This window comes from Urocampus carinirostris, chromosome 7, assembly GCF_059441175.1.
Source record: "Urocampus carinirostris isolate Australia breed hairy pipefish chromosome 7, RoL_Ucar_1.0, whole genome shotgun sequence".
NCBI classification, from domain to species: Eukaryota; Metazoa; Chordata; class Actinopteri; order Syngnathiformes; family Syngnathidae; genus Urocampus; species Urocampus carinirostris.
The window spans coordinates 23,868,080-23,892,792 of NC_142355.1; the positions used below are offsets into that span (position 1 = coordinate 23,868,080).

At 39.2% G+C, this 24,713-nt stretch overlaps 1 protein-coding gene across 1 annotated transcript in view; it reads left to right on the forward strand.

The window, feature by feature from the left end:
• tln2b (talin 2b) overlaps positions 1 to 6,926 on the forward strand; it is a 204,872-nt gene extending 197,946 nt beyond the window's left edge. Inside the window, exon 57 of the mRNA XM_088340223.1 lies at positions 932 to 6,926. Coding sequence (XP_088196349.1) covers positions 932 to 1,060 — 129 coding nt within the window. The 3' untranslated portion in view covers positions 1,061 to 6,926. The remainder of the gene's footprint in view (positions 1 to 931) is intronic.
• Positions 6,927 to 24,713: the final 17,787 nt, after the last annotated feature.

Sequence of the window (24,713 nt, forward strand, 5' to 3'; positions counted from 1 at the left end):
GCCTCAGGTTTTCATAACAAGGCATGTTATGCAACATAAATCACATGTCACACAAGAGATATAATCATGACCGCTTAATACAAGTTAAGAAATTCTTGGGATCAGGACTTGTGATAGTGTCAAACACAGGACCCAATCGTGTTATGTTTCTCACAAGTTTTATTGGAGGAAAGAGAAAGGGCTGCGCCCACGATCCGGTGTATAAGCGGGGGGATCAGAGCGTGGTCGGTGGTCAAAAACAGGTCGTAGCTGGAGACAAACAGGGAATCAGGAACTGACGAGTGGTATACGGATGAAAAACGGGACCGACGAGAGCCAGAGTCAAAAGTGCTTGCCTTGCGCAAGCAGAGGTTTGGCGACGGACTGACAAAGGGCAAGTCAGAGGGCTCAGCTTAAATAGGAGGAGGCACCAATCAGGTAACCAGCAGCAGCTCGCGCCAAACGAACGGGCACAGGTGAGTGCAATGAGTAATCATGACAGACAGAGAGAGTGAAATAGAGAGAGATAGTCAGAGGAAAAGGGAGGAAAGGAGAGAGACAGAGAGAGAAAGACAGGGAAAGAAAGAGAAAGAAATACTACAGCCTCTTCGTGAGAGGCACCTGGCTTTGGCAACATCAAGTTGACATATTTCAACCTGCAGCTCGTTTATTATCTTGCGCTTCCCTCAGCGTTGTCTCTCGGGCATGCTCCGGTCCGCAGGCCGCCTGTTTGACACCCCTGATCTAGAGAAAACCAAATATATTTTATTTTTAGTCAGGAAGTCCAGAAAATTTGACCTTTCGTTTTTCATCCTTTTTCACCTTTGTTGGTGGGAGCAAGAATAAAATGTTTCTCTCATAATGGGTAGCTTCTATAATTCTGACATTATCACACTTTTGTTAAATAAGTCAAATAGAAAAATGAAATAAAGACTTTCCTGTTCCATCTCAGATCATCGCCGCCCAGGAAGAGATGCTGAGGAAGGAGCGCGAGCTTGAGGAAGCGCGCAAGAAGCTGGCTCAGATCAGGCAGCAGCAGTACAAGTTTTTGCCCACCGAGTTGAGGGAAGACGAGGGTTGACATTTCGGCCAGGACTGGAGGAGAAACGCTTTCTTGTCCGGCGCCGCTATCCGGCTCCTCTCTCACGTAACCCAGGATTACACAGCACTCGAAACGGGACCGTGTGGTTAAAAGTGCCTGTGCTCCGTCGTATATTTGTGCGCGCGACAAATAACGAGAAACTTCTCGTGAGTGTTTTCGATAGTGACGTGGAGAAAGTTTCAATTCTATAACTGTCGCTGAATGTTTTTTTAGTCGGTGAACAAATCGTGAACATAAAGTCCCCTAGCTTCGATGACGATATTTTCATGGACCAAAACAAAGGCGGGGAGAGGTCATGTATCACTTCTGCACTGGCCTGCATGCACCATCAGATCAATACATATCGATATCTTCGTACCAACCAATAGCGTAGTAGAGCAGAATGGCACTTAAATCAAATACCATCAAAAAAAGGCGCAATAAAAACCATCCAATGAAAGATGACATAAACTGAGCCAATGAATTGTTTTCAAACGATTCATTCTTGATTGTAAAAATCTGTTGTTTTGGGAATATACCTGTATCCTCCTAAGGATACACTAATAGATCATTTGAGTTTTGGAATAGAAGGCTTCGGATTAAAATGCAATGGGAGCCAATTGTATGTGATAGAAAAATAAATATGTATTCTTGGCTAAGATTTTAAAAGAAATTGTTCTCACTGAAGGTCCAGTCTTGTGACCAAAATAATATGCTCGCTAGTCGTATCACAGCGTCTTTAAAAAACAAACTCACACTAGCACTGAAACAATTGGGTCTCTTTTTATTTTTTCCTTTTTTTGGGGGGTCATGTTTAAACTTATACTGATATTTAGTGCATAAAAATGTAACTTTTATAGTTGAATCGCCAGTCAGCGTTTTTCCGATTTGATATTAGATATCATGGATATGCAGTAGACACCAGGTTACAACGTTCATCCGAACTGAGGTGGGGGTCGCATAGTGAAATTTCCGTAAGGCGGGGGATAAAACCCATGGTAATTAGCTAATTCATTCCCCAAGTATTAAAACAACAGCATAGTATATAGTAAGCACTACTTAAATATCATATATGTGTGCATGGTTCAAGTTGGGGCACCACATACTGTGGTGTGTCTTGGTCATGTACAGCCTGGCGCCTCCCATTCTTCTCCAGGGCGGGTTTGAGTAGGGGTAAAAAAAAAAAAAATCAGGTCTGATATAACTTGAGCTGGTACAGAAAAGTAGCGGGTGGATGAAGAAGAGGGAGGAGATGGCAAATTAAAATGAAAACCGATTAAACTTTTGTTGCTTTAACCACCTCCTTTTTTTTTAATATTTGTCCTGATTGTCGATTGGTTACAGCTATATTCCTTAGGGAGGTTAAGTACGCTTTCTTCAGATGCATTGATAATTGCAAGCTTCATATCCATAATTATTAGGTTTTTCTTCTCCTTTTAGTATCATTGCAATTTTGAAGCATAGTGATTACAAAACAACATTTAATGTTATTTTAATATTATTTTGTTGAATAGCCGACACAAGCCCTGCGATTGGCTGGCAACCAGTTCAGGGTGTCCCCTGCCCACTGCCCGGAGATGGCTGGGATGGGCTCCAACCCCCCCCGCGACCCTAATAAGGATAAGCGGTACGGCTAATGAGATGAGATGAGCCGACACAAGATTTAGAACTGACTGACAATAGAGAAATGCATTGTTGAAGCTTGTTCAGCCAATTGCATACAGACGCTCCCCTACTTACGACTTCCGGAAAACAGTAGATACGGAAAAAAATTCCGGGATGTCGAAAAATATCCAGATATTGCTGTGAGTTAGATTTTGAATTGTGTGCACCTTTTTTCAGAGGACAGGACAGTACTGTAGTGCCTCTTTCTGTCGCTTTCCGCAAACATACTATGTGTACTATATCTCCAGCGCGCTAAGAACTTTGACATTTTTAGTGTTTAATATCTCATGCATCCATTCAATATGGTTGGTGTAAAGTGTAAAGAAGAGGCAGGCCCTTTCTTTTGAAATGAAATTGCAATAAGAAAGATTGATGCGGTTGAGAAAATGGTCAGAACGCTTTTTCTCATTCGTAAGTAGGGCAGCATCTGTATAAGCTTCGTCATGATACCAATTTGCAAACCAATAGCGGACCAGGATCTTAAATGATGTTGACCAATGGCAAAAACTTGTCATATCCACACCACGAATTATGAATTTTTTGGCACTTGAAATAATTTGCCGTTGATGTTGTAAAATGGGGAAAATGCCATAAAGAGGGGCCAAAAGATCTTATTCCACATGGTAAAACGAAAACATCTCAAGGTGAGGACATCGTATCCCGGAGGTCTACTGTACATCATCAATTCTGTGCTATTGACAAACATAAACACTAATTATTGCTTGTTATTTTTCTTTTAAGTTGGCTGGCGGTGCTGCTGCAAGTTGTAAATATTTTGCTCGGATTTCAGGTTCGTCTGCAGTTATTAGAAAAATAACATGATGATAAATATCAGCCAAATTTGCAAGGCATAATAAGTTCCATGTATTGATTAGCAATATCTCATCATAAGTGAGTACTGTATTAGCTAGGAATTATGAAAAATAAGATAATAATACATATAGTGTAAGATGAACTCACTTTTTCGCAAAAAAAAAAAAAAAAAAAACCAAAACAAAACAAGCAATACGAACATCGTGTGAGTCAAGTTGCATGTACCCCTAAAACAAGATAGCAAATACTCAAATTGTTGTTTTTTTGCCATGGAAACTCGACTTTGACTTTTTTAAATTCCATAACATTTCAATGAAGAAATATTTTTGAATGACGTGTCAATAGGACCCCCTGGGGTATTTAGTCATTCATCTCTGGTATATTTTTGAGACAGGCTTTAAAATTGGTAAGATGCATTTCACTCGGGAGAATGTGTCTAGAATATTTGTCACTCACAGAAAGTGTGATACAGAGATCCCTCGGTTTTCACGGTTAATAGGCACCAGAACCTCCAGCAAAGTTGTCAAGAACCGTAAGAGTTGGAGGACCCAGATGCGTGACGTTTCTCACACAAGCTTTATTTTACGGGAAATGGGGCCGTCATGCACGTTAACCCAAATGCCAGGAATTCGGCGATCGTTGGGCGGGAGACCTAAGGCAGCAGTCTGGCGTGGAATGACAGGAAGCCAGAGGCCGACGAGATCGATACCAATTGCACGAGCAGATATCGGACAGATGGGGTCGGGACAGGACGGGACAGACAGGATTGATATCATGCACTGGAGACTGGAGTCCGATAACAAGCAGGACGAGATAGACGGAATTGATACCAGACACAGGAGATCGAAATTAAACAGGACAAGTTAGACAGGAACGCTACCAGACAGGATACACAAGCCGGAAACCGGACAGAGTCAAAACCGACATCTTGCTGGTGCTGAAATAGGAGGGAAGCCAATCAGTTAACGACCCACAGCTGGCGCCAAACGAGCGGGGCCAATTGGGCGCCATGGGCAACCGTGACAGAAGTAGTGTTCCAACTTAATAAAACCCCCCAAAGGGTTAAAATACCTCAATGACGTCATTACCGACTGAGAGTAACAAAATAATTACTATAGATCTACATATAATAACACATAACATATAATTGCAGTTGAATGAATGGTTTTATTGTCATTATACAAAAGTGAAACAAAATCAAAGGGCTTTTTTTTCAGTGCAAGAAAGCAATTTAGAGAGCGTCCGGCTAAATTCGTGCTAGCATCGGGTGTCCTTGTTTGAGCCAAATCTTTAAGATAAGAGTCCCAATTGTAGCAAGTTGCCACTAGTTGTAGCTCCAGGTCATTCATTTTACATGCTCCGCAGGGGTAGCTTGTTAGGGTTGTCAGCTTGGCCCTAGCAGTAGGCCATAACTTCATCCTCGCTATTGGTTTCTCTCCCAACGCCGCCTCAGACGATTCCCGGATCTATGGAGCACCTGGTGTTATTTAGCATTTTTCTGCGTTCTTCTCACTTTCCTCATAGTCAAATTTAATTGATACATTTATATTCAATGCAACAAGCTGCTAAAAGCTAGCAGCAGCTAGCCTTCCCAATTTGTTTTGATTCCGAGACGTTGACTGCGCATGCCCACCCTGGCTTTTTGACTGGCAGCATACATCAGCCTATCAGTGTTACATATGCAAACAATCACGCCCATCCAATAGAATCACACACAATCTGCTCTCTCTCTGACCACAATGAATGATGCGTTGATATCAATGACAATAACACGATTTAATCCAAAATCCTTGAAGGTGTGAAACAGTGACAACCAAAGCGCGAAGTAGAGAGGGGTCTCGGTATTGCATTTTTAATGTATTCAGGATGTCAAATTCAGTGTTAAACTTTTGAATCTCATCTGATGTGGCTTTGGCAATGCTAGCTAAATCCAAAGTAAAACAGCTTTATTTGTTGTTTTTTTCTTGGTCAATGGTTTTTTATTATTATCATTATCATCAGATGTTAGAATTACTGTAACACATTTGTTTTCTTGTAAAATATACTGTTGGGTTGTTGTTTACTCCAAATTTAGTTTCTTTTTACATTTCTGTGTAAAAATGGTAAAATCCACAATATGTTTGATAAAATACCGAGACACAGATTGTAAAAATGTAAAGTAAATTATTATTCACTTTTCCCATTTGTGATTATGCATTGCCACTACACTTTAAAAAAGCTTCTGATGAAAATGGACCGAAACATTTTTTTTCTTTATTAATTTGATTTGACTTAAATCAGTGGATTTTGTTAACAAATTTGGGCCATTTACCAGCCAAATGTATTTATAGCGTATGATCTGAAGAGTGACAAAAACTCATAGAATTTGACATTCTGGGAATTTTTTGTGGATATGAAACCCGCTGTTTTTTTTTCTTTTTACTTTCGGACGATCCCGTTCTAATAGATAAGAAAAATAAGATAATTGAGTTAACAACTTCAATTTTAACTGTGATTATTACGTTTTGTGAGCGCTGTATATTTTAAGGATTTGGAATAATTGTCGAAACTGAATAATGGCACTTAGCATTGAAATCTCTCCTCGAACGTCTACAAAACTGGTGCCAAAGTTTAGTTTTGAATGGAACAAGCTCATCGGACGCACAAGAGATGCATCAGAATGCTTCCCTTGTTTTCAATCTCCGGCATTCCTTCACACGCTGAAAAAAAGTCAAAAAAAAGAAAGATCCGCTCCAGTACGTCTATATTGCCAGCAGGTGGTCTCCTGCGTTGTGTCTTAGTGCCTTAATCGAGTGTGCGGCGCAAGCAGCTGAACATCCGCCTGGTTTTGAGCCTTGACGTTTTATTCTATTAGTTTTAATTTAGTCTTTTTTGCCGAACCCCATCAAGGCCTGAGCGCAACAAGAGTCCTTTGCCATACGATCCGATGCCTTGGCTGCCGGCCTTTACCTGCCTACATCGCCAAACTGCATTCCTGGAGCATGTTTATGTTTGAATTTATGAGAAGTCGTTTAAAAAAAATGATGAAGTCAGGCTGTTCTTGTTCTCTTATCTGTCATTGAACCATTTACAATGTCTGTTTGTCACAGTAGGATTTACCCCGAAGCAGTGCTGAGCAAAAAACCCCGTGTTAGCTTTGTTGTTTTCAAGCTACCTTTGGATTATGGTACTATACTTTTATTATTGTTATACCTTTTCATATTTTAGCACTCTAATATGATATTTTGAATGTTTGGTTTTATTATTTGTCTGCTTTTATTACAGTACATCAAATCCTAACCCATACTCTAAAACAGGGGTGTCAAACTCATTTTAACTCAGGGGCCACACGATAGAACAAACATTTTGTCGGGGGCCGGACTAGTAGATTAAAGAGAAAGAAAAAGAGATAAATAAATAAGAGAAAGAGGGAGGGAAAAGGAGAGAGGGCGGGACAAAGAAAGAAAAAGAGGGAGAGAGAGTGAGAAACAAAAGATAAAAAGTCGTGAGAGACTGGGAAAAGAAAGAAGAAAAGAGAAATAGAAAGACAGAAGGAGAAAAAAAGAAAGCGCAAAGGGTAGGGAGAGAGAAAGAGAAAAGGAAAAAAGGTTAAAAGATACAGAGAGAGAAAGAGACAAAGAGCAACAAAGGAAGAGAAAAAGAGAGACACAGAGAGTGAAAGAGACAGAGTGGGAGAAAGGAATGAGAGAGAGAGAAAGAGAGAGAGAGAGAGAGAAATAAATACAAGTACAGTGTCTTTGTGAGAGGCACCTGGCTTTGGCAACATCAAGTTGACATATTTCCACCTGCAGCTTGTTTTTCTCTTGCGCTTCTCTGAGTGTTGTCTGGCGGGCCGGATTCAATCCCTTAGCGGGCCTGATCTGGCCCGCGGGCCGCCTGTTTGACACCCCTGCTCTAAAACAATGGTTCCCAATCTTTTTCAGGCTAGCGCCCCCTTGGCTCCCCAGTGTATTACGAGCGTGTATTCCAAAATAACATTCCGATTATTTACTTTAACATGTCTTCATAACCAAACAAAGTCAACAGCTAACATAAATAACATTTGAAAAAAAAGGAAATAATGAACTCTTAAAAAAATCGAAGAACATTTCCACAGTATAAAAGATAAAATGTGCGCACTTAAAATAACCCACACCTAACAAAATAACAACAACAACAAAAATTGTGCACACTATAAAAAGGTAAACATTGCGCACTAAAAATAATCCACATACTTGTAAGGCTGTAATCATAACATGTCTGCAATTAGTGTAATATAAAATTCACCATGGGCTACTGCAGCATGTGCAAGAAATGTATTCAAGTAATAATTCAAACCCACCATTCCTGCTAACTTATTAACACTACTGCTACAACTATTTATTACTCTCATTACAACATTTCACTTATTAACTTGCATAAATAAAAAGGGTTACCTCTAATCGGTCATGCAGTTTTGGGTTTGGACACTATTCGACATTTTTACCGAGTCACAGCATTGTTTATTTCTTTGTGCCGCTTTGATGGAGGTTTGTTTACCTCTGAGTCCACTTGTAGATGCACCTTCTTCATCTTTTATTTGTAATCCTTTTTGACATGTCGAGTATTGTAATATGTGATCATTTTTAAGGTGCTGGTAAAAATTACTTGTGTTTCGTCTGGACCTAGCGACTACGCAAAACCAAATTCTGCAACGGTCGTTTTCTTTTGTTCCACGTCCGCTTCGTCAAAGCCAAAATAGGTCCAAACAAGTGATGTACCGCCCTTCTTCGGCGCAAGCTTCGTTTCCTTCTCGTTTGTTGACTCTGGCACCATGTTTACGGACTCTGCCATGACACTCAATGAGCTCGTACGGTGGTTGTGACACAGTGTGGTGCAAACTTTGAATCGCGTTTATTGGCTTGTGCTATTATTAAAACTTGCCTCTGATTCGTCGGCGCCTTTAAAACTCGAATAGTAACAATTTTGGTTGGCCAAAACTCTGACATCACTCACTACAAAACCTTGAAAAAAAACGAAGTGCTTTGCCGTTACACAACCACACTACGTTCAAACTTCTGACTATGACTTTGGACTGGAGTTAGACAATAAACTGATATTAAACAAAAAATCTCTAAAATAATTAAGATGTTGAATATACATTAAAATGTATTTCGAATCAAACCCATACTCTAAAACTTTTAAATCAAGAAACATGTATTTTATTTTTTAAGGTCAATTTTACCCAACTTTTCTTATCAGATTAGAGCCCAAAACATCCTTAAATAATACATAAAAATGTGATATTATAAAACAAAAAAATACTTACTGTATATTCAAGCCTTTTTCTTCCAATTAAATTGGGTTAGGGCAGCAGGGTGGCTGGGTGGTTAGCACGCAGCCCCATCGTGCAGAGGTCCAGGGTTAAATTCCAGCTACCACAGCCTCCCAATGTGGAGTTTGCATGTTCTCCCCATGCCTGCGTGGGGTTTCCTCCAGGCATTCCGGTTTCCTCCCACATTCCAAAAACATGCAGGTTAATTACCGGGACCTATTTGTCCCTAGGTGTGAATGAGCAAGTGAGTTGTCCGTCTCTGTGTGCCCTGCGACTGGCCGGTAACCAGTTCAGGGTGTCCCCTGCCCACTGCCCGGAGATGGATGGGATGGGCTCCAGCACCCCAGCGACCCTACTGAGGATAAGCAGCACAGGAAAAAGATAGATGAATGAATAGGGTTCTTTTTAACAAGTCCATGAAGGGTTTGGGTTACCCAATAAACACTTATTACACTGAAAATCGCTTTTAAAATGCCAATTTTGATTAATAAAAATATATTGACACTTAAAATCAAATTAAAATGTATTTGAGTCCAATATAAAGAATAAAATGTACTCAAAATGAACTCACCACAGCCACTTACTGCTATAGATGTGCAATTGAACTTGAGTGCATACTGATATGAAGAAATAACACACAAAGAACCAAAATAATAATAATGATAATAAAATATATTGGGGGAAAAATGCTCCTCAACTATTTTTTAAGAAAGACTGGCTGATCCAAATTGGGTTGTTTCTCATTTCTATCTGCCCAAAATCGACTGATAACCATTGTGTGGGTTAGGAAAGTTTTACCAAGCATTATTTGTATTTATTTATTCCACAAAGACAACAACAAATCTAACCATTGATCATTTCTGCCCGGCACTGTATATTTATTGTCTGAATGATCCGTGCAAATATTGAAGATAACTGGCGAGGAGTGAAGTTGTTTGTGTTCTGAATCGATGTTGTGGAAAATCTGCGTTTCGTTTGATGACTTGATGCTCTATGTATGATATTTATCTGGTCACAAAAGTATTTTTTTGTATTCATCACAACAATAAATAAAAAGAAAAGCCAGGCTTTTTATTTGGATGGCTTTCTCAATTCTCTCCAGCAGGTAGCAGCATTGTCCTATGAGGTTTAAGGATAAAGGTCTTCGGTGAAAGCAAACCAAATATAGAAATAGTCATTGTGAGGTTCTATTTTTCCTACCTCTTATTTCTCCTCTGCCTGGACTTTAAATCAAACTCTCGTTCTCTTATTGATGTTACGGCTTCAAGATGCTAAAATGAATAATACTTGTTGACATTTCTTCTCTTAATGAAAGTGCAAGGCTTATAAATGATGTTTAGTGGCGTCCCATGGTCTTGTGAGAAGAGCACCATATTTGGATTTGTGCTCTTCAGACAATGAGGAGCTGGAAACAAATGTCACGTCCACTTGTGGGAAGCGAGCACATTTGTTACTCTTGGAAAAGACGAGTATGAAGTCCCTTATGTTGACTGTAACAAAAGGGGGAAAATTGGGTTCTTTTGTTGCACTCATTGGAGGAAATTGAATTATTTTTACAAACGTGAACGAAATTTCATGATAATTTAAAGAAAAGAGATGAATATGTCAAAGTGAAAAATATACATTTTGTGTTTCAGACTGACTTACTTTAGTTAGAGGATGCCTGTGTCTGAAAAAAATATATAAATTTCATTACAGACGCTCCCCTACTTAAGACTATCCGACTTTTCGAAAAATGGGATATAAAAACATTTTTTCGGGATGTCGAAAAATATCCGGCCATTGCTGTAAGTTAAATTTTATATAGTGTGCTCTTTTTTTCAAGTACAGGACATTACTTTAGTGCTTCTTTCCGCTACGTGGTGCTGTGTGGGTCACCCAGCATCCACCCCGAAGAAGAAACATAGCTTCTCCCTCCAAGTTCGTGTGTAAACAAACTGCACTGTATCTCTAGCATGCTAAAAACTCTGACATTTTTATTGTTTAATATCTAGTGCATCCATTCGATATGGTGGGTGTAAAGTGTAAAGAAGAGGCAAGCTGTTTCTTTTGAAACGAAAGTGGAATACGAAAGCTTGATGCGGTTGAGAAAGTGGTTGGATCGCTTTTTTTTCGGCTACTTTTTACCACGGAGGAGGAAGTCTCCTAACTCTTGAAACCCATCTTACAAAAGTAAGTTAAAATTCACTTTATTCATTTTTATAGAGCATATTAATTTCTGAAATATTTATTATTTTAGTACAAAACAATACAGGTTACTTATACAAGCCTTAAACATACTGTACTTATATAAACCTTAAACATACATTGCATCCAAAATATAGGACTGAAGCAACTTATGAACAAATTCAACTTACTAACGATCGTCCGGAACCTATCTTGTTGGTAAGTAGGGCAGCTTCTGTACTTTAGATATATTTAATAGAATAATTCAGTGTTTTTAAACAAATTTTTTAAGTAATATTTTACCCGACAAGATAATTATTCCTAGAGAATTTCTTACAACACATGAAAGAAAGAAATTCATCCGCAAGTGATCCGTTTCACATTATTCCTAAGAAATCACAATGTTACATTACTCCTGATCTGAATGGACTATTTTTATTTAATTGTGTTTATTTTGATTTACAATGTGCAAAAGGATACAGGTAGAATACCATTATGTTGAATATTTTTCTAAATTAAAAAATAAAGTAAAATTGTATTTTTACTAGAATTTGAAAAATATTTACAATATTAAATGACTACTAATTTACTATTTGTGTGATAAAGAATATTATGTTATTATAATTATAAATTATATATATAATTATATTAGAATATTGTAAGAGTCGTTGGTGTAAACAATTATTAAAATGACCAAACTTTAACTTCACTTTTAATTATATATGTATAGGATATGTATCTATAGGCAGCACGGCGGCGCAAGGGTTAGCGCATGTGCGGCACAGTTCTGAGGTCGTGAGATCAAACCCCCTGTGTGGAGTTTGCATGTTCTCCCCGTGCTTGCCTGGGTTTCCTCCGGGCACTCCGGTCCAAATTGTCCCTAGGTGTGAATGAGCGAATGAGTTGTCTGTCCCCGTGTGCCCTGCGATTGGCTGGCAACCAGTTCAGGGTGTCCCCTGCCCACTGCCCGAAGATAGCTGGAATGGGCTCCAGCATCCCCGCGACTCTACTGAAAAGCGGTGCAGATAATGAATGGATGGATGTATTTATAGATAGATTAAAAAAAAAATCATTAAAAGAAACACAAATATCAAGAGTATTTCCAGCAAAACCGGAAATAACACTTGAAATTGGCCATTTAATTATTAAAAAAATTATTTATAGGGACATTGTGTATTGTTTTAGCGCCTCGAATTAGTAAAAAAAAAAACAGTTAATTTATTTTTAAAAAGTTATGTCACTGCAATGGGTACCTGGACAACCAAAAACCTCACGAAAGGCTGGGCAAAAAAAGGAGAAAAATAATGATGCATTTCGTTTACTTCGAGTCTCTGTAGTTTGTATTCCTCCCTGTGCGTTGTAGCACTCGTTTTCGGTCGCACGACACAATACAGGAAATTCTAGTGGTTAAATAGTACACAGTGTCCCTTTAAGTGAAAAGAGAGAAATAACACTTAAGATCTGCAAGAAAAACAAGCTAAAACATTAAGTTGAATAAGTAAAAAAAAATACTGTTTCCATAAAAATGAGCCAAACAATCTGTCAGTAGAACAAGATTGCTTTATCGTTTTTTTGGTTGATTTTTTTGCGCAGTGTAAAAACAAAAAACGCGACAGGCAATTAACTACACCATATTTTGGAATTTGCGAAAAAGAAATTTGAGCCAAAGAACTCAAAGTCAGCCATGTTAACCACAGGCTTACTTTCCACTTTTAATCCTACAAAATTAGTGTGTGAAGATAGTGGAATTTTCCAGCTGCCAAATACCACTGTTTGGCTTCCAGTACACTTACTTGGGGAATTTATTCCACCCATGCAGGGACTTCACGATACCTTCCTTACTTATTCACTCCCACAGATGACTTTTGAAGTCCGTTTATTCTTCACTCGCGGCAGCAAATGATTTTAAAGGTCCCGGACGAGACCGTTTGAGTGGAATTCAAAACAGAAAAGCGTGAGGTCATTTAGCAGGAAGTCGCATTCCGCGCTCCGCAAGATCAACCCAATATCCATCGAGGGTCTTGAGCGCATGACTATTTTAGGTCATCGGCACAGCGTCGGGCACATACTGTACTGGGGCTTCCTCTGCTTTATGGAACTACGTTAATAAGGTGAGTGGGAAGGCCTCGGATCGAGGATCTTGCTGTAACGTGAATCTCTTTGCCACATTTATGTAAAATGCCAATTTTGTGTTGTGTTTGCCAGTTCAATCTGCTTCCTTCATTACAGTATGCGTCCCTTGGCCAATTTGTAAGCGAGGATGCCGCAATATTTCTCCGTCAGCAGTGACAGCGAGGCTATATTGGGACAGAGCTGAGACTTCAAGCTGCCCCCCGGCTAAATTTGCCCAAGTCACAGCAGGAATATCAATGAAAGCGTATCATTTGACACCCACTTAACCCATCGTTGGGTTCTAAACAGGATTCCTTGTGATATATTTGATCGGTTTTATGTTGTTTCTCACCAATCTGTGCTGAAAGTGGGGTGCAGGAAGGAAACAGAGGTGTGGACTAGAAATGACTCGGGGGCGTCTTACCAGGATTTTAAGCGTAGAGCAGTGAAACTTAATACTCAGACCATCCGGAGCATCTTAAGTCTTAATTTGGAAACTTTGCTGTGGGCTCGATTGATGGTCGTCGCTTCCATGGCAGTCTTGGAGGTGAACAAAAGCTTAATACAGCTCCAAAGCAAATACTTGAGTAAATAACAACAAACATAATTATTTCCCACCTCAGTGAACACAAATACATTTGATAAAGAAAAAAATCTGTTGTATTAGAGCAGTGTTTTTCGACCTTTTTTGAGCAGGGGCATGTTTTTAACGTTGGAAAAATTTTGTGGCACACCAATAACCAAAGTTTTATGAAATGACACTGAACAGTATGTTTAATTACAATATAATGTCATGATAACTGATGTGCCCGCTCATTTGGCACCAACCGCCGCGGGTTCTGATTGGCTCCCTGTCACTATTTGAACCCAGTCCTGTTGTCAGTCCCCTGTTGTCAGTCCGTCTGCGAACCTCAGTGTATACCAGGCAAACCTTTTTCGACCCTGACTCCTACCATTTTTGCTCCTGTCTGTCTCCGGCTACGACCTGTTTTGATCCTGACCACGTCTGCTCTCCCGTCCCGGCTTACGACCTTCTTTTGTACCCTACTACATCTACTCTCCCGTTCTGGCTCACGACTTGTTTCCGACGCCGACCACACTTTGCTCTCCCAGTCCTGGCTATCGACCACTTTTTCCATCCCTGACACCGCCATCGCTCGTTAGGAAGATCCACTTATGTGTTCGGATCACAGGCCGAGTCCGAGAGCGACTTGCTTCCCGCGTCCAGCTAACACCGGATCGTGGGCCCAGCCCTTCCTCTTTCTTTCAATAAAACTTGTGGTAAACGTCACGCAATTGGGTCCTGTTTCCGTTCTGGTCCTGACATGTAATGTATGATACCCCCAGTTTTTACAACACTGACACTTGACAATGATATATTTGCAGAAAATAATTCATAAATGTTTTATAAAAAATAAAATTTTAAAAAGGGACATTGGATAATTTCTCACGGCACACCTGACGATCTCTCACCGCTAGAAAATCACTGTATTAGAGTATTAAGGATGCTCTATTTTGTAAGTCAAAATTTCCAGTTAGCTTAATCAATGCAAATTATGTATATTTACGCCATTTATATTTTTTGTTTTCATTTACTTGTCCTGAGTTTTTTTTTTTCTACTAGTGAAACGATATATTGTTTTAGATTTTTGTACAGTTAATAGTAAAACAGTTTGTGGATATAGGAACGTTTATCAATAATTTGTCAAAAATTAGTTAGAAATTGGTCCAAATGTGGCCAAAAGTTGCCTTAAGAAATGTCAAAAATTGGTCAAAAATTGATCAATACATTTTTTTAAATTGGAAAATGGTCAAATGTCAAGTCATGTTTGTTTGTGACGCCCTTAATCACAAAGAGTCTCTTACCACAGATTATTGTAACTACAGACTATTATGACACTATCCCCAGGTCTAAAACCTACATGAGGGCAAGGGAAAACTCAAAAACCGCAACATGAGGAGAATGAAGAAACCTTGAAAGGGGACCGCATATGAGGTAACCCCCCTTCCAGAATGACCAGGCTGCAATGGATGTTGTAATAACAGTTAATACACACATATCATGAACAGGAAATGTAGGTCATTGATAAGCTATAGAATATAAGTGTGTTTTAAGCCTGGTTTTAAACAGTTCCATTGAGGTTGCAGTTCGACTCCCGGTGAACAGAGCATCCCACAGCACTGAGGCCCGAATGGAGAACGCTCTCGAAAGTGCCGATCTCTTCTTGGCTCTTGGGATCACTCGTAGATTGGCTGGTCCTTGCAGTGAATGAAATGACAAAATAAAAATAAGAATCCTTTAAATTGGTAGGATTTTTTTACTATTTAGTTTTTTGACCCTCATGGAACCCGTTCAAAGGTTTTGTGTGTTTTTTATCCTATGGTAAGTCCACCCCTGCTATAATGTTAATATATCATTTATATCTATTATGTCAATAATTCTCACATGTTACTTAGATTGGCCAATGATTGTAAATGAAAAATAAATGCCTATAATAATCTGCTCACGGGCTGGTTTTGAAAATAAAATTTTCTAGGAAAAGGCACTAAGATTTGCTGACAGAATTAGTGGCTTAAAATTCATGATGAATTCTTTTTAATATTAGCCGATATTGTATACATGTAAAATTAGCCGGCAATATATAGATTTAGAGTACTTAGTGCCCTTATACAAGATGTTTTATTGGTTAACTGGGCCTAATCTTTCTCATAATAATTACAACCTGGTAATAATATAGTTATGACATAGTAACAACATAGTAATAACATAAGCTGTTATGGAATAAATGCATATCAAACTGATGCTACAAGAAAGTAACTCTTAACTTGAAAAACGTTTGTGACCCCTGGTTCATATAAATGGATACTGTACCATAATTCCATGTTTTACGCTTTCACACTTCCTTTTGTTATTTTCTTTCCACCTAAGTGACTGCCAAACCTGATTTTTTTCCCTCTTCTTTGAAAATGATCACAGGGAGCTATCAGACGTGACTGTGGCCAAACTTGACTTAAGAATGCAGGTGGAGCAAAAACGCCATCATCCCTTACCGCGGCCCAACCGCGCTGGTAACGCATAACCACAACGGAATGTCTCCCAGGCTTTTTTCCTCCACGTGGTCGGGTTTTTGGGCATGGTCAACTTCAAAATCAGGCGTTAAAATGTGGCAGCAGTTAAAAAGGTGAGAGCCCAACAAAATATTGACATTTTTTAGTATCTTGGCTCAATATAGCCTCAAGTTGCTTGCATGAAACCAGGTTTAATTTAGCTCGGCTATGTTACTGTGGTGATTTATTCTCTTCAACTGACCTTCTCCTCACAAGGCTAACAACTATGCTAAGTTTATTCTCAGAGATACATCCGGCACTTTTACTGTCTTATGTGAGAGAAATAAATGGGTTTTATAGCATGTCCATGGACTTTCTTGATATTTTGCATTATCTTGCATAAAGTTGTAGGCTATACTGTATTGTTATTTCATCAAACTCTCTTCTCAGTATGTATTTTATTGCTATGCCAATTAGAAATACTTGTTAAAAGGCCATCAGAGCTTTGGTGAATATATCATAGCTGTTTTTAAGATTATAAAAAGTGACACCAAAACTTGCAAAGATCAATTAAGTTTTTGACAAGGGTAATATTGTCACGATTCTGTCACTTGCCCGCTAATTACCCTTACATGCGCTCACTCTTTCAGCCCCCTCTGCCACTTGTTTCCTAATTATCCCTCTCCCTTTGTCCGTCCATCAGCGAACTTTCACACATGGACTTTTTGACTCTGATTTTATACTTCTTTACCTTTCCAATTGTTTCAATTACAAATGCTCAAAAATAAACAAAAAAAGGAAAAAAAAACGTTCACAACATTTTGCAGGACATCGCGTTAAATTTTTCAAGGAGCTATCATCAGTTTCATGAACTCTGCATCATGTTTGTACAAACGATAAATTGTGTAGTCACGAAAATAAACTTAAATGAAAGTAAAATGCCACATTTCTACTCATCGCGAAATGTGCAATCATTAAAACAAACAATAGCTTTGAAATTTAGGAACACATTTTTTTAGTTTTTCAATATCTAAACTCCATTTTTTTCAGGGCACTGAACTTTTGCTACCAAAGACATTGTCATTTGGATGTTTGCCTGTTAGTGGGAAGTGCTTTAGTGGCGCTCCACAGTCACTCTGCAAATGAGACAGACACTGTTTTCTTTCATCCATCCCTCCATTATCTGCATGGCTTATCCTCAGTAGGGTCGCGGGGGTGCTGGAGCCCATCCCAGCTATCTTCGGGCAGTGGGCAGGGGACACCCTGAACTAGTTGCCAGCCAGTCGCTGGGCACACAGAGACAGACAATTCACTCGCTCATTCACACCTAGGGACAATTTGGACCGGCAAATTAACCTGACATGCATGTTTTTGGAATGCGGGAGGAGACCGGAGTTCCCGGAGGAAACCTACGGGAGAACATGCAAACTCCACACAGGAGGGTTCGATCTCATGACCTTTAAACTGTGCCGCACATGCGCTAACCCCTGCGCTGCCATGCTGCCCAGTTTTCTTTCAGAATAATACAAAATAATTCTTCCTCCCAGGCAGCACGGCGTAGTGGTTAGCGCTTGTGCGGCACAGTTCATGTCATGGGAACCTCCTGCGTGGGTTCAAATCCAGCAATGAGTGCCTCTTTGTCGCCAATTGTAGTATCGTTGTTTTGTGTTTAAGCGTCAACGATGATTTCCTTTTAGCTTTCCTATATCAAAATCCCATTTTCTTTAGGCGGTTTTGCACGGTTCTGTCACATGCATTGACTGCATCTTCCTCCCATTTCCTCTTTATTTGTCTTGTTGTGCATTTTCTGTTTTCAAGACATATAGCCTTTAATCGTTTGTCTTGACGCTTATATGTCTTCTTTGGCCTGATTTTGACAACCTTCTCGTGCTGTTTGTCCTTGGTCCAAATCTTCGATACAGCTGACAGTGAACAGCCCACATCTTTGGCAACCATACGAGTAGAGTTACTTTCTTCAAGATTGACAATCCTGTCTTTGGTCTCAAGAGACATCTCTCTTGTTGGAGCCATCATTCTTGCCAGGAGCCCTCCAAGGTGTTGTAACTACACTGTTTTAACTGCTGACTAACGAGCAGACTTAATCTATGCCTGGTGCCCAATTAGGGAAAGGAAAGTGACTGAGTGTGTCCTTATTTCCACTCAAAGTATACTGATTCTAAAGGGGTTTTTTTTTTAGAATTGAGAGATTCCATATATTTTTTCCCTGCACTTGCTCTATAAAAGTAGCATTTACTGACCATTGCAATGTTTTTTTCTTAATTTCTTTAGGTGTTTCTGAATGCCAAGGAGTTGCACTTTGGAATGACCTTACGATTGTTTCATGTTTGTGATCTGAGTTTTTTTTCTACAAAATAAAATGTCTGAGTGAGGGCTTGCCCAAGACTGGTGATTCCATACTTTTTGCTCCGGATTGTATAAAAGGCTCCCTTTTACTTCTAAATTAGGGACTACTACAGCCTCCTCATCTGTTACTTAGTCTTAAATGCATGTTGATATGTTTTCCAAAATGGAAGGAAGCATTGCTTTGGACACACTGCAAGAAGTACATCCCTTATATGGACATGTAAACGAAAGTGTCTCCCTCAGCTTGCAAACACGGAGACGTTTCATTCCATAACACCCGAAGTAAATGATCGAAGGCAAATATTTAAAAAGAGCCGTCAAAGGGATGCTGCGCTCCTTTGAGTTACAACCATGAGGTATGCATGCGGAATAATTAGACTGGTTGGGAATAGCTAACAAGCTATAAACTTAGCATCTAGGTTTATAGTCTCTCGAATGGCCGGTACTATTACATGAGGATGTTTAATCGATTTAACCGATGAAAGGTCAGTATCGTTGTGTTTCCATGCCGATGTAATTTGCCATACACCGTCAAACAGCTAAAAAAATACATCTGTAATTGGGTGCATAAGTGAAAACATTTTTAGCATTTTTTTCTACTTTGACTAAATATCTGTGAGTACTGATACCAGCATTGGTATCAATGCTGATACCATCCTTGTTTTGATGTATCAGTACTAGAGATGGTACCAATATCAGCTGCCAGCTACAGCTTTTTTAGAATCACTAACTATAAAGTACCGAATTTTAAGGTGAGTACTATGAAATGCATTCTGGATATTTTCATATCATTTAGGGCAGGGGGTTCAAACCTAATTTAGTCGGGGGCTGCTAAAGCTAGGGTCCGTGTGATGTGGGGCCAAATGGGATTTTCCACATAAACAGCGCTCATAAAAATATTCTGCTGTTCTTAAAGGGACAGTGTTTGATATTTGTCTACTAAATGGCGCTGTAATAGATGGTGCTACCAAAAATGAGTCCAAGGAAACTTACAAACTACAGAGACTGAAAGTGAGCAGAAAGCACAATTTTTCTTCAAAGTTTTACCCAGCCTTTCACAAAGACAGAAATTGTGAAACCGTTTTTTTCGAAGGAATAAAAAGGAAGAACAAATGAGAAAAGGAGGCAAAAATGAAAATGGAAAAAAGACAGAAAAAAGTGAGAAAAGAGGATTGAAGGAGAAAAAATACAAAAACAACAAAAATGCAATTTTTTCTCTTTTCTTTTTCTTTTTGATTTTTCTCTTTTTATTTGTGTATTATTTTCCCCTTTTTCCTTGATTTTCTTTATCTTGTTTCTTTTTTAATTTTCCCTTGTCTTTTTTGTTCTATTTTCTTTTCTTTTTTTTCTTATTTCTCCTTAAAAGTGTCTTCTTCCGATGTGCTCCCAGCACTTGTTTTCGGTGGCACGACAGAATAAAGCGACATCTAGTGGGCGAATAATACACACTGTCCTTTCATACTAAGGCAGGGGCCTCAAACTATCATCCTGGTGGCTGCAATTGGCCTCCGGAATGCAAGATTGAGACCTATGATTAAGGGCACATTTTTTTCATTTAATTTTCCATTTTTGAGTGAGCACTGATACCATTATCAGTATTAATGCCGATATCATCTTTGGTTTGATGTGTCCGTACTAGAGATGGTACCAATATCAGCCGCCATCTAAAGCTGTTTTACATTCAGTCTTTAGAAATTAGAGGAGAGAATGTTATGTATTAGCAGTCTCTGTATCTGGTATTGGTATCAGTAATGACTACTCCGGAATTGAGTATAGTATCAATCTGGGGGGGAAGTGATATTAGGCATCCCTAAATCTAAGAGCTGTTTTTTATTCTATAAAGATTTTGAGGAAAATGCAAAGATTTATGTTTCTGTTTTTCAACTTACCGGTAATTTATAGATCACATTTGAGGGACATTGTGTTTTATTTTGTTTTTTTATATCATTATATGATATATATTGATTAGAATAAAAATCAAAAAAACATAAACTGTCATATGAATGTTCTTTTTTTTAAATACTTGTGAAAGGCTGAGCAAATAAAAAAGAAGAAAAATATGGTGCAGTTTGGTCACTTTGGGCCTCCGTAGTTTGTGTTCTTCGTTTTAACACAATACAGCAACTAGTTGTCAAATGTTACACAGTGTCCCTTTAAGTCATTCGAGCAGTCTCTTGACCATCGCTGCCTAAAAATAACGCTTCAAATATTAAATATTTTTCTAACCGGCTCGTTGTCATGAGAATATTATTATTGACCATGATTCCAGAGTGCCGCATGAGTTGTGAGAGTGAATGATGACAGTCCTCCCATTGAACTTCCCCCACCGCAGCCAATTCCTCTTCTTCCACCAGCCGTCTCCGTTAAAGTCGAGTGAGCAGCATCAGATATGTCCCACATTCCTTCTGTTCGGTCTCGGTTCGTCCTCATCTGTTGGGGAGGAACACAAACAAACAGTTTGGGCGGAGTTCGACACTCTCTGGAGGCCACAACTATTTCACCATTATGATCCCGGCCACATTTGGGGTCTGTGGGACTGGCAACCATCAGTGTGTTGCTTTGGCGCCTTTTGTATTTTCTTTTAGCTTTTTTTCCTGCCGATTCGTATGTGTCAGATCAAAGCTGTTTGGAGCTACTACAAATTTGAAAAGTTTGGGAATCTGAATTGACAAATTCTCTTAAAGCATATGAAGGATTTTATTATTTTTAGCAGACATGTAGTGCTATGCTAACTGTTTTTAATAATTCAGGGGCTGTATTGCAAAAAAAGTAGAATAGTGCTGTTTTAAAGTTGTTTTGGAGGCTTAATCACTAGAGAGATATAACAGGAACCGAAGGGGTGGGGGGCCTAAAGCCGAGCGAAGAATCCCCGCTCCTGGGAATCTAATGGTGTGGTGTTTTCCGCAACAGCACCCCAGACAGTCACGTATGCAAGAAAGGGCATCATCTGAGAACGCAAGAGAAGAGAGACAATAAGAATGTTAAGAAACAGATTGCAGATGTCATGTAACCAATAACATGGGTATGGGTAGTGTTTTTTGCTGTCTTGATTTGAATATTGTATAGATAACTCTTCGGGGCTCCTCTGGAAAAAGTGTGTCTCCCTGATGGCCACAGGGAATCACAGAATGCATTGAAAGGGGCCCGAGCCCCTGATACTGTATTAGTTTGTTCCTGTTAGGAATAAAACTTCGGGTGATTCGGCTGATTGGGTTCCTGGTCTTCTCTCTCACAGAACGAGCACGCATAATTGTTAGGAAAGGTGAAGCTAAGGTTAATATCGGTTTGAATGGTAAATTTATGTTCAATATTTTGGAGTCTGATTATCAATTTGAGTATAAAGATAAAGACCTTCAACCAAACACACACCATTTTACTTTTGACTTTTGACAACCCTGACTTGCTAATTTCCCAAACTGTGGTTACAAAAAATCTACATGCAACAGTGTACATTTCTAGATAGAAACAAAGACCATTTTCTTTTCTGCCCAAAACCTGTGTTGTTTTGTGCACAGTAAGCTAACAATCTCGTTTCACACCTGAAGTTGGTCTTATCGTTTTTACACTGTAAAGTAACAAGATCTTCAAATAAAAACTCCTGTCTTATTTTTTGCAGGGAACTTACTTTATTATCTTCTACATCGGAATTGATGGGATTCTTTTCTGCACTCGCATTGTCTTTTTTTGGAGGACCCACTTTTTTTTAAACTTTGAAAATTAGCCTTGCCTTTTTCTGTGCTATAGCTAGTATGGGTTTCTTCTAGAATTAAAAATGACTGGTCTCATTGAGCACCGGAACACGTTAACCGAAAAGGCCAGTGATTTGGGGATTGTTGGGCAGAAGACGTAAGGCAGCAATCTGGCGTGGAGTGACAGAACCAATTGCACGAGCAGATATCAGACAGATGGGGTCGATACCGGACAGGACGGGACAGACAGGATTGATATCCAAAACTGGATATCGAAATTAAACGGGACAAACGAGACGGGAAAGAAACTGGAGATCGATATTTAACAGGACAAAATAGACAGGAACAACACCGGACAGAAAACACAGGCAGGAAGTCAAAGTCAAAACCCACGTCTTGCGGATGCAGAGGTTCATTGACGGACCGACAAAGGGTAAGTGAGAGCACTGAGCTTAAATATAAGCCAATCTGTCAACGAGCCGCAGCTGGCGCCACACGGGCGGGGCTAATTGGGCGCCATGGCAACTGTGACAGTCAAAAACTAAAGTTCTGCTTGTATGTTCAAAACTAGCATTTTCTTTTGCACAGAGACCAAGCTTTGTCTTCTTCCGCAACCAAAATAAGTGTGGTTTTGATTTCCGCTAAACACTCTCAATACCACGTTTCATTTTTTTAGCTTGTTCTTTTTCTACATGGAAAGCTAACTGTCTTCTTTCGCGATAGCATCCTCTTCCCCAACAATGAAAACTATCCTTGACTTTGTCTGTGCGAAAATGTTAGCTTAGTCTGAAAATGTGTGTAGTTTTTGCCCAAAAATAGTATTGTTGTCTTTCATGCCAAAAACTAGTTTGTTTCTCAAAAAAAAAATCTAGAGTTGTTTTATGTGGTGCATAAACCTACCTTAGTCATCTTGTACTCTGAAAATTAGCTTTGTTTTTGTTTGTGCCCAAAACCAGTGTCCTTGTCTTTTATGCCAATAACTTGTTTGCTCTTCAACACAAAAAACAAGCATTGTCTTCTAATGTTCGGAAAGCTAGCGTAAACTTTTTTCTAAACCGAAAAACTAGTGATATCTTTTTCTATGGCTAAAGTTTCACTGTCTCTTACGCCCAAAAATAACTTGTTTCTTCAACTCAAGAAATAATAATTGCCTTGTTTTGCACAGAAAGTTAGGTTAGTCATCATCTTATCTGAACACCTCTGTTGGTTTCTTCTTGGCCAAAAGGTGGAGTATTCCTTTTCAATGAATTAACCACTAGTTATTAAGGACACGAAAACTATGACTTGATTTTTGGCTTGGTGTGGAACACTTAATAGTATGGAAAGAACAGTACATAAATGCCTTCAAAGCCATCATATGTAATAATTAATCAGTGCCGTCGATCACTATCAATGGCAGTGAAGGGTTAAATTAACACCAACTTCAGTACACAATCTTTCCAGTAAATACAATACAATGGATCGTCTTTCTGTTTCTTCAGTAAGCCTCTATACCAAGGGTGTCAAACTGATTTTAACTCGGGGGCCACACGATAGAACAAAGATTCTGTCGGGGGCCGGACTAGTAGATTAAAGAGAAAGAAAAAGAGAGATAAAGAAATAAGAGAAAGAGGGAGGGAAAAGGGGAGAGGGTGGGACAAAGAAAGAGCGAGTGGGAGAGAGCATGAGAAACAAAAGAGATAAAAAAAAGTTGTGAGAGAGGGGGAAAGTAAGAGACCGGAAGAAAGAAATCCAAAGAGAAATAGAAAGACAGAAGGCGAGAAAAGAGAAAAGAGAAAAGGAAAAAATGAAGTTAGAGCAAAAGAGGTTAAAAGACACAGAGAGAGAGAAAGGGAAAAAGAGCAACAAAGGAAGAGAAAAAGAGAGACACAGAGAGTGAAAGAGAAAGAGACAGAGTGGGAGAAAAGGGGTGGAAAAGAAAGAGAGAGTGAGAGAGAGAGATAAATAAATACAAGTACAGTGAGTGTCTATGTGAGAGGCACCTGGCTTTGGCAACATCAAGTTGACATATTTGAACCTGCAGCTTGTTTTCTTCTTGCGCTTCTCTGAGTGTTGTCTCGCAGGCCGGATTCAATCCCTTAGCGGGCCTGATCTGGCCCGCGGGCCGCCGGTTTGACACCTGTGCTCTTTGCTGTCCTACAAATACGCTTCAAATAACTCATGTTGATTGTAATCTTGGACATCTGGTTCTCCATTCTTGGCACGTTAACAAAATAAATACAAATCCTCTGATTGTGTGAGGTAGGACAGATCATTTAATTTCACAGAATTTAATTTACTCGCGCACTAAAAACCTTGGCAGAGACTCAACATCTTCAATGGAGCACCTGTAACGAAAACATCTGGAAGGAATTCAACGCGTGAAAAGCTGCAAAGTAGAACCGTTAAAAACAAGTGTTACGACCGATACGTTACAAAGGGAATTCAACAACAGTAGCAGCACCAAACCAAATTTGTCAATGTCAACAGTCTTTATATTGCATTCTCTTTGAGTTACAACTTC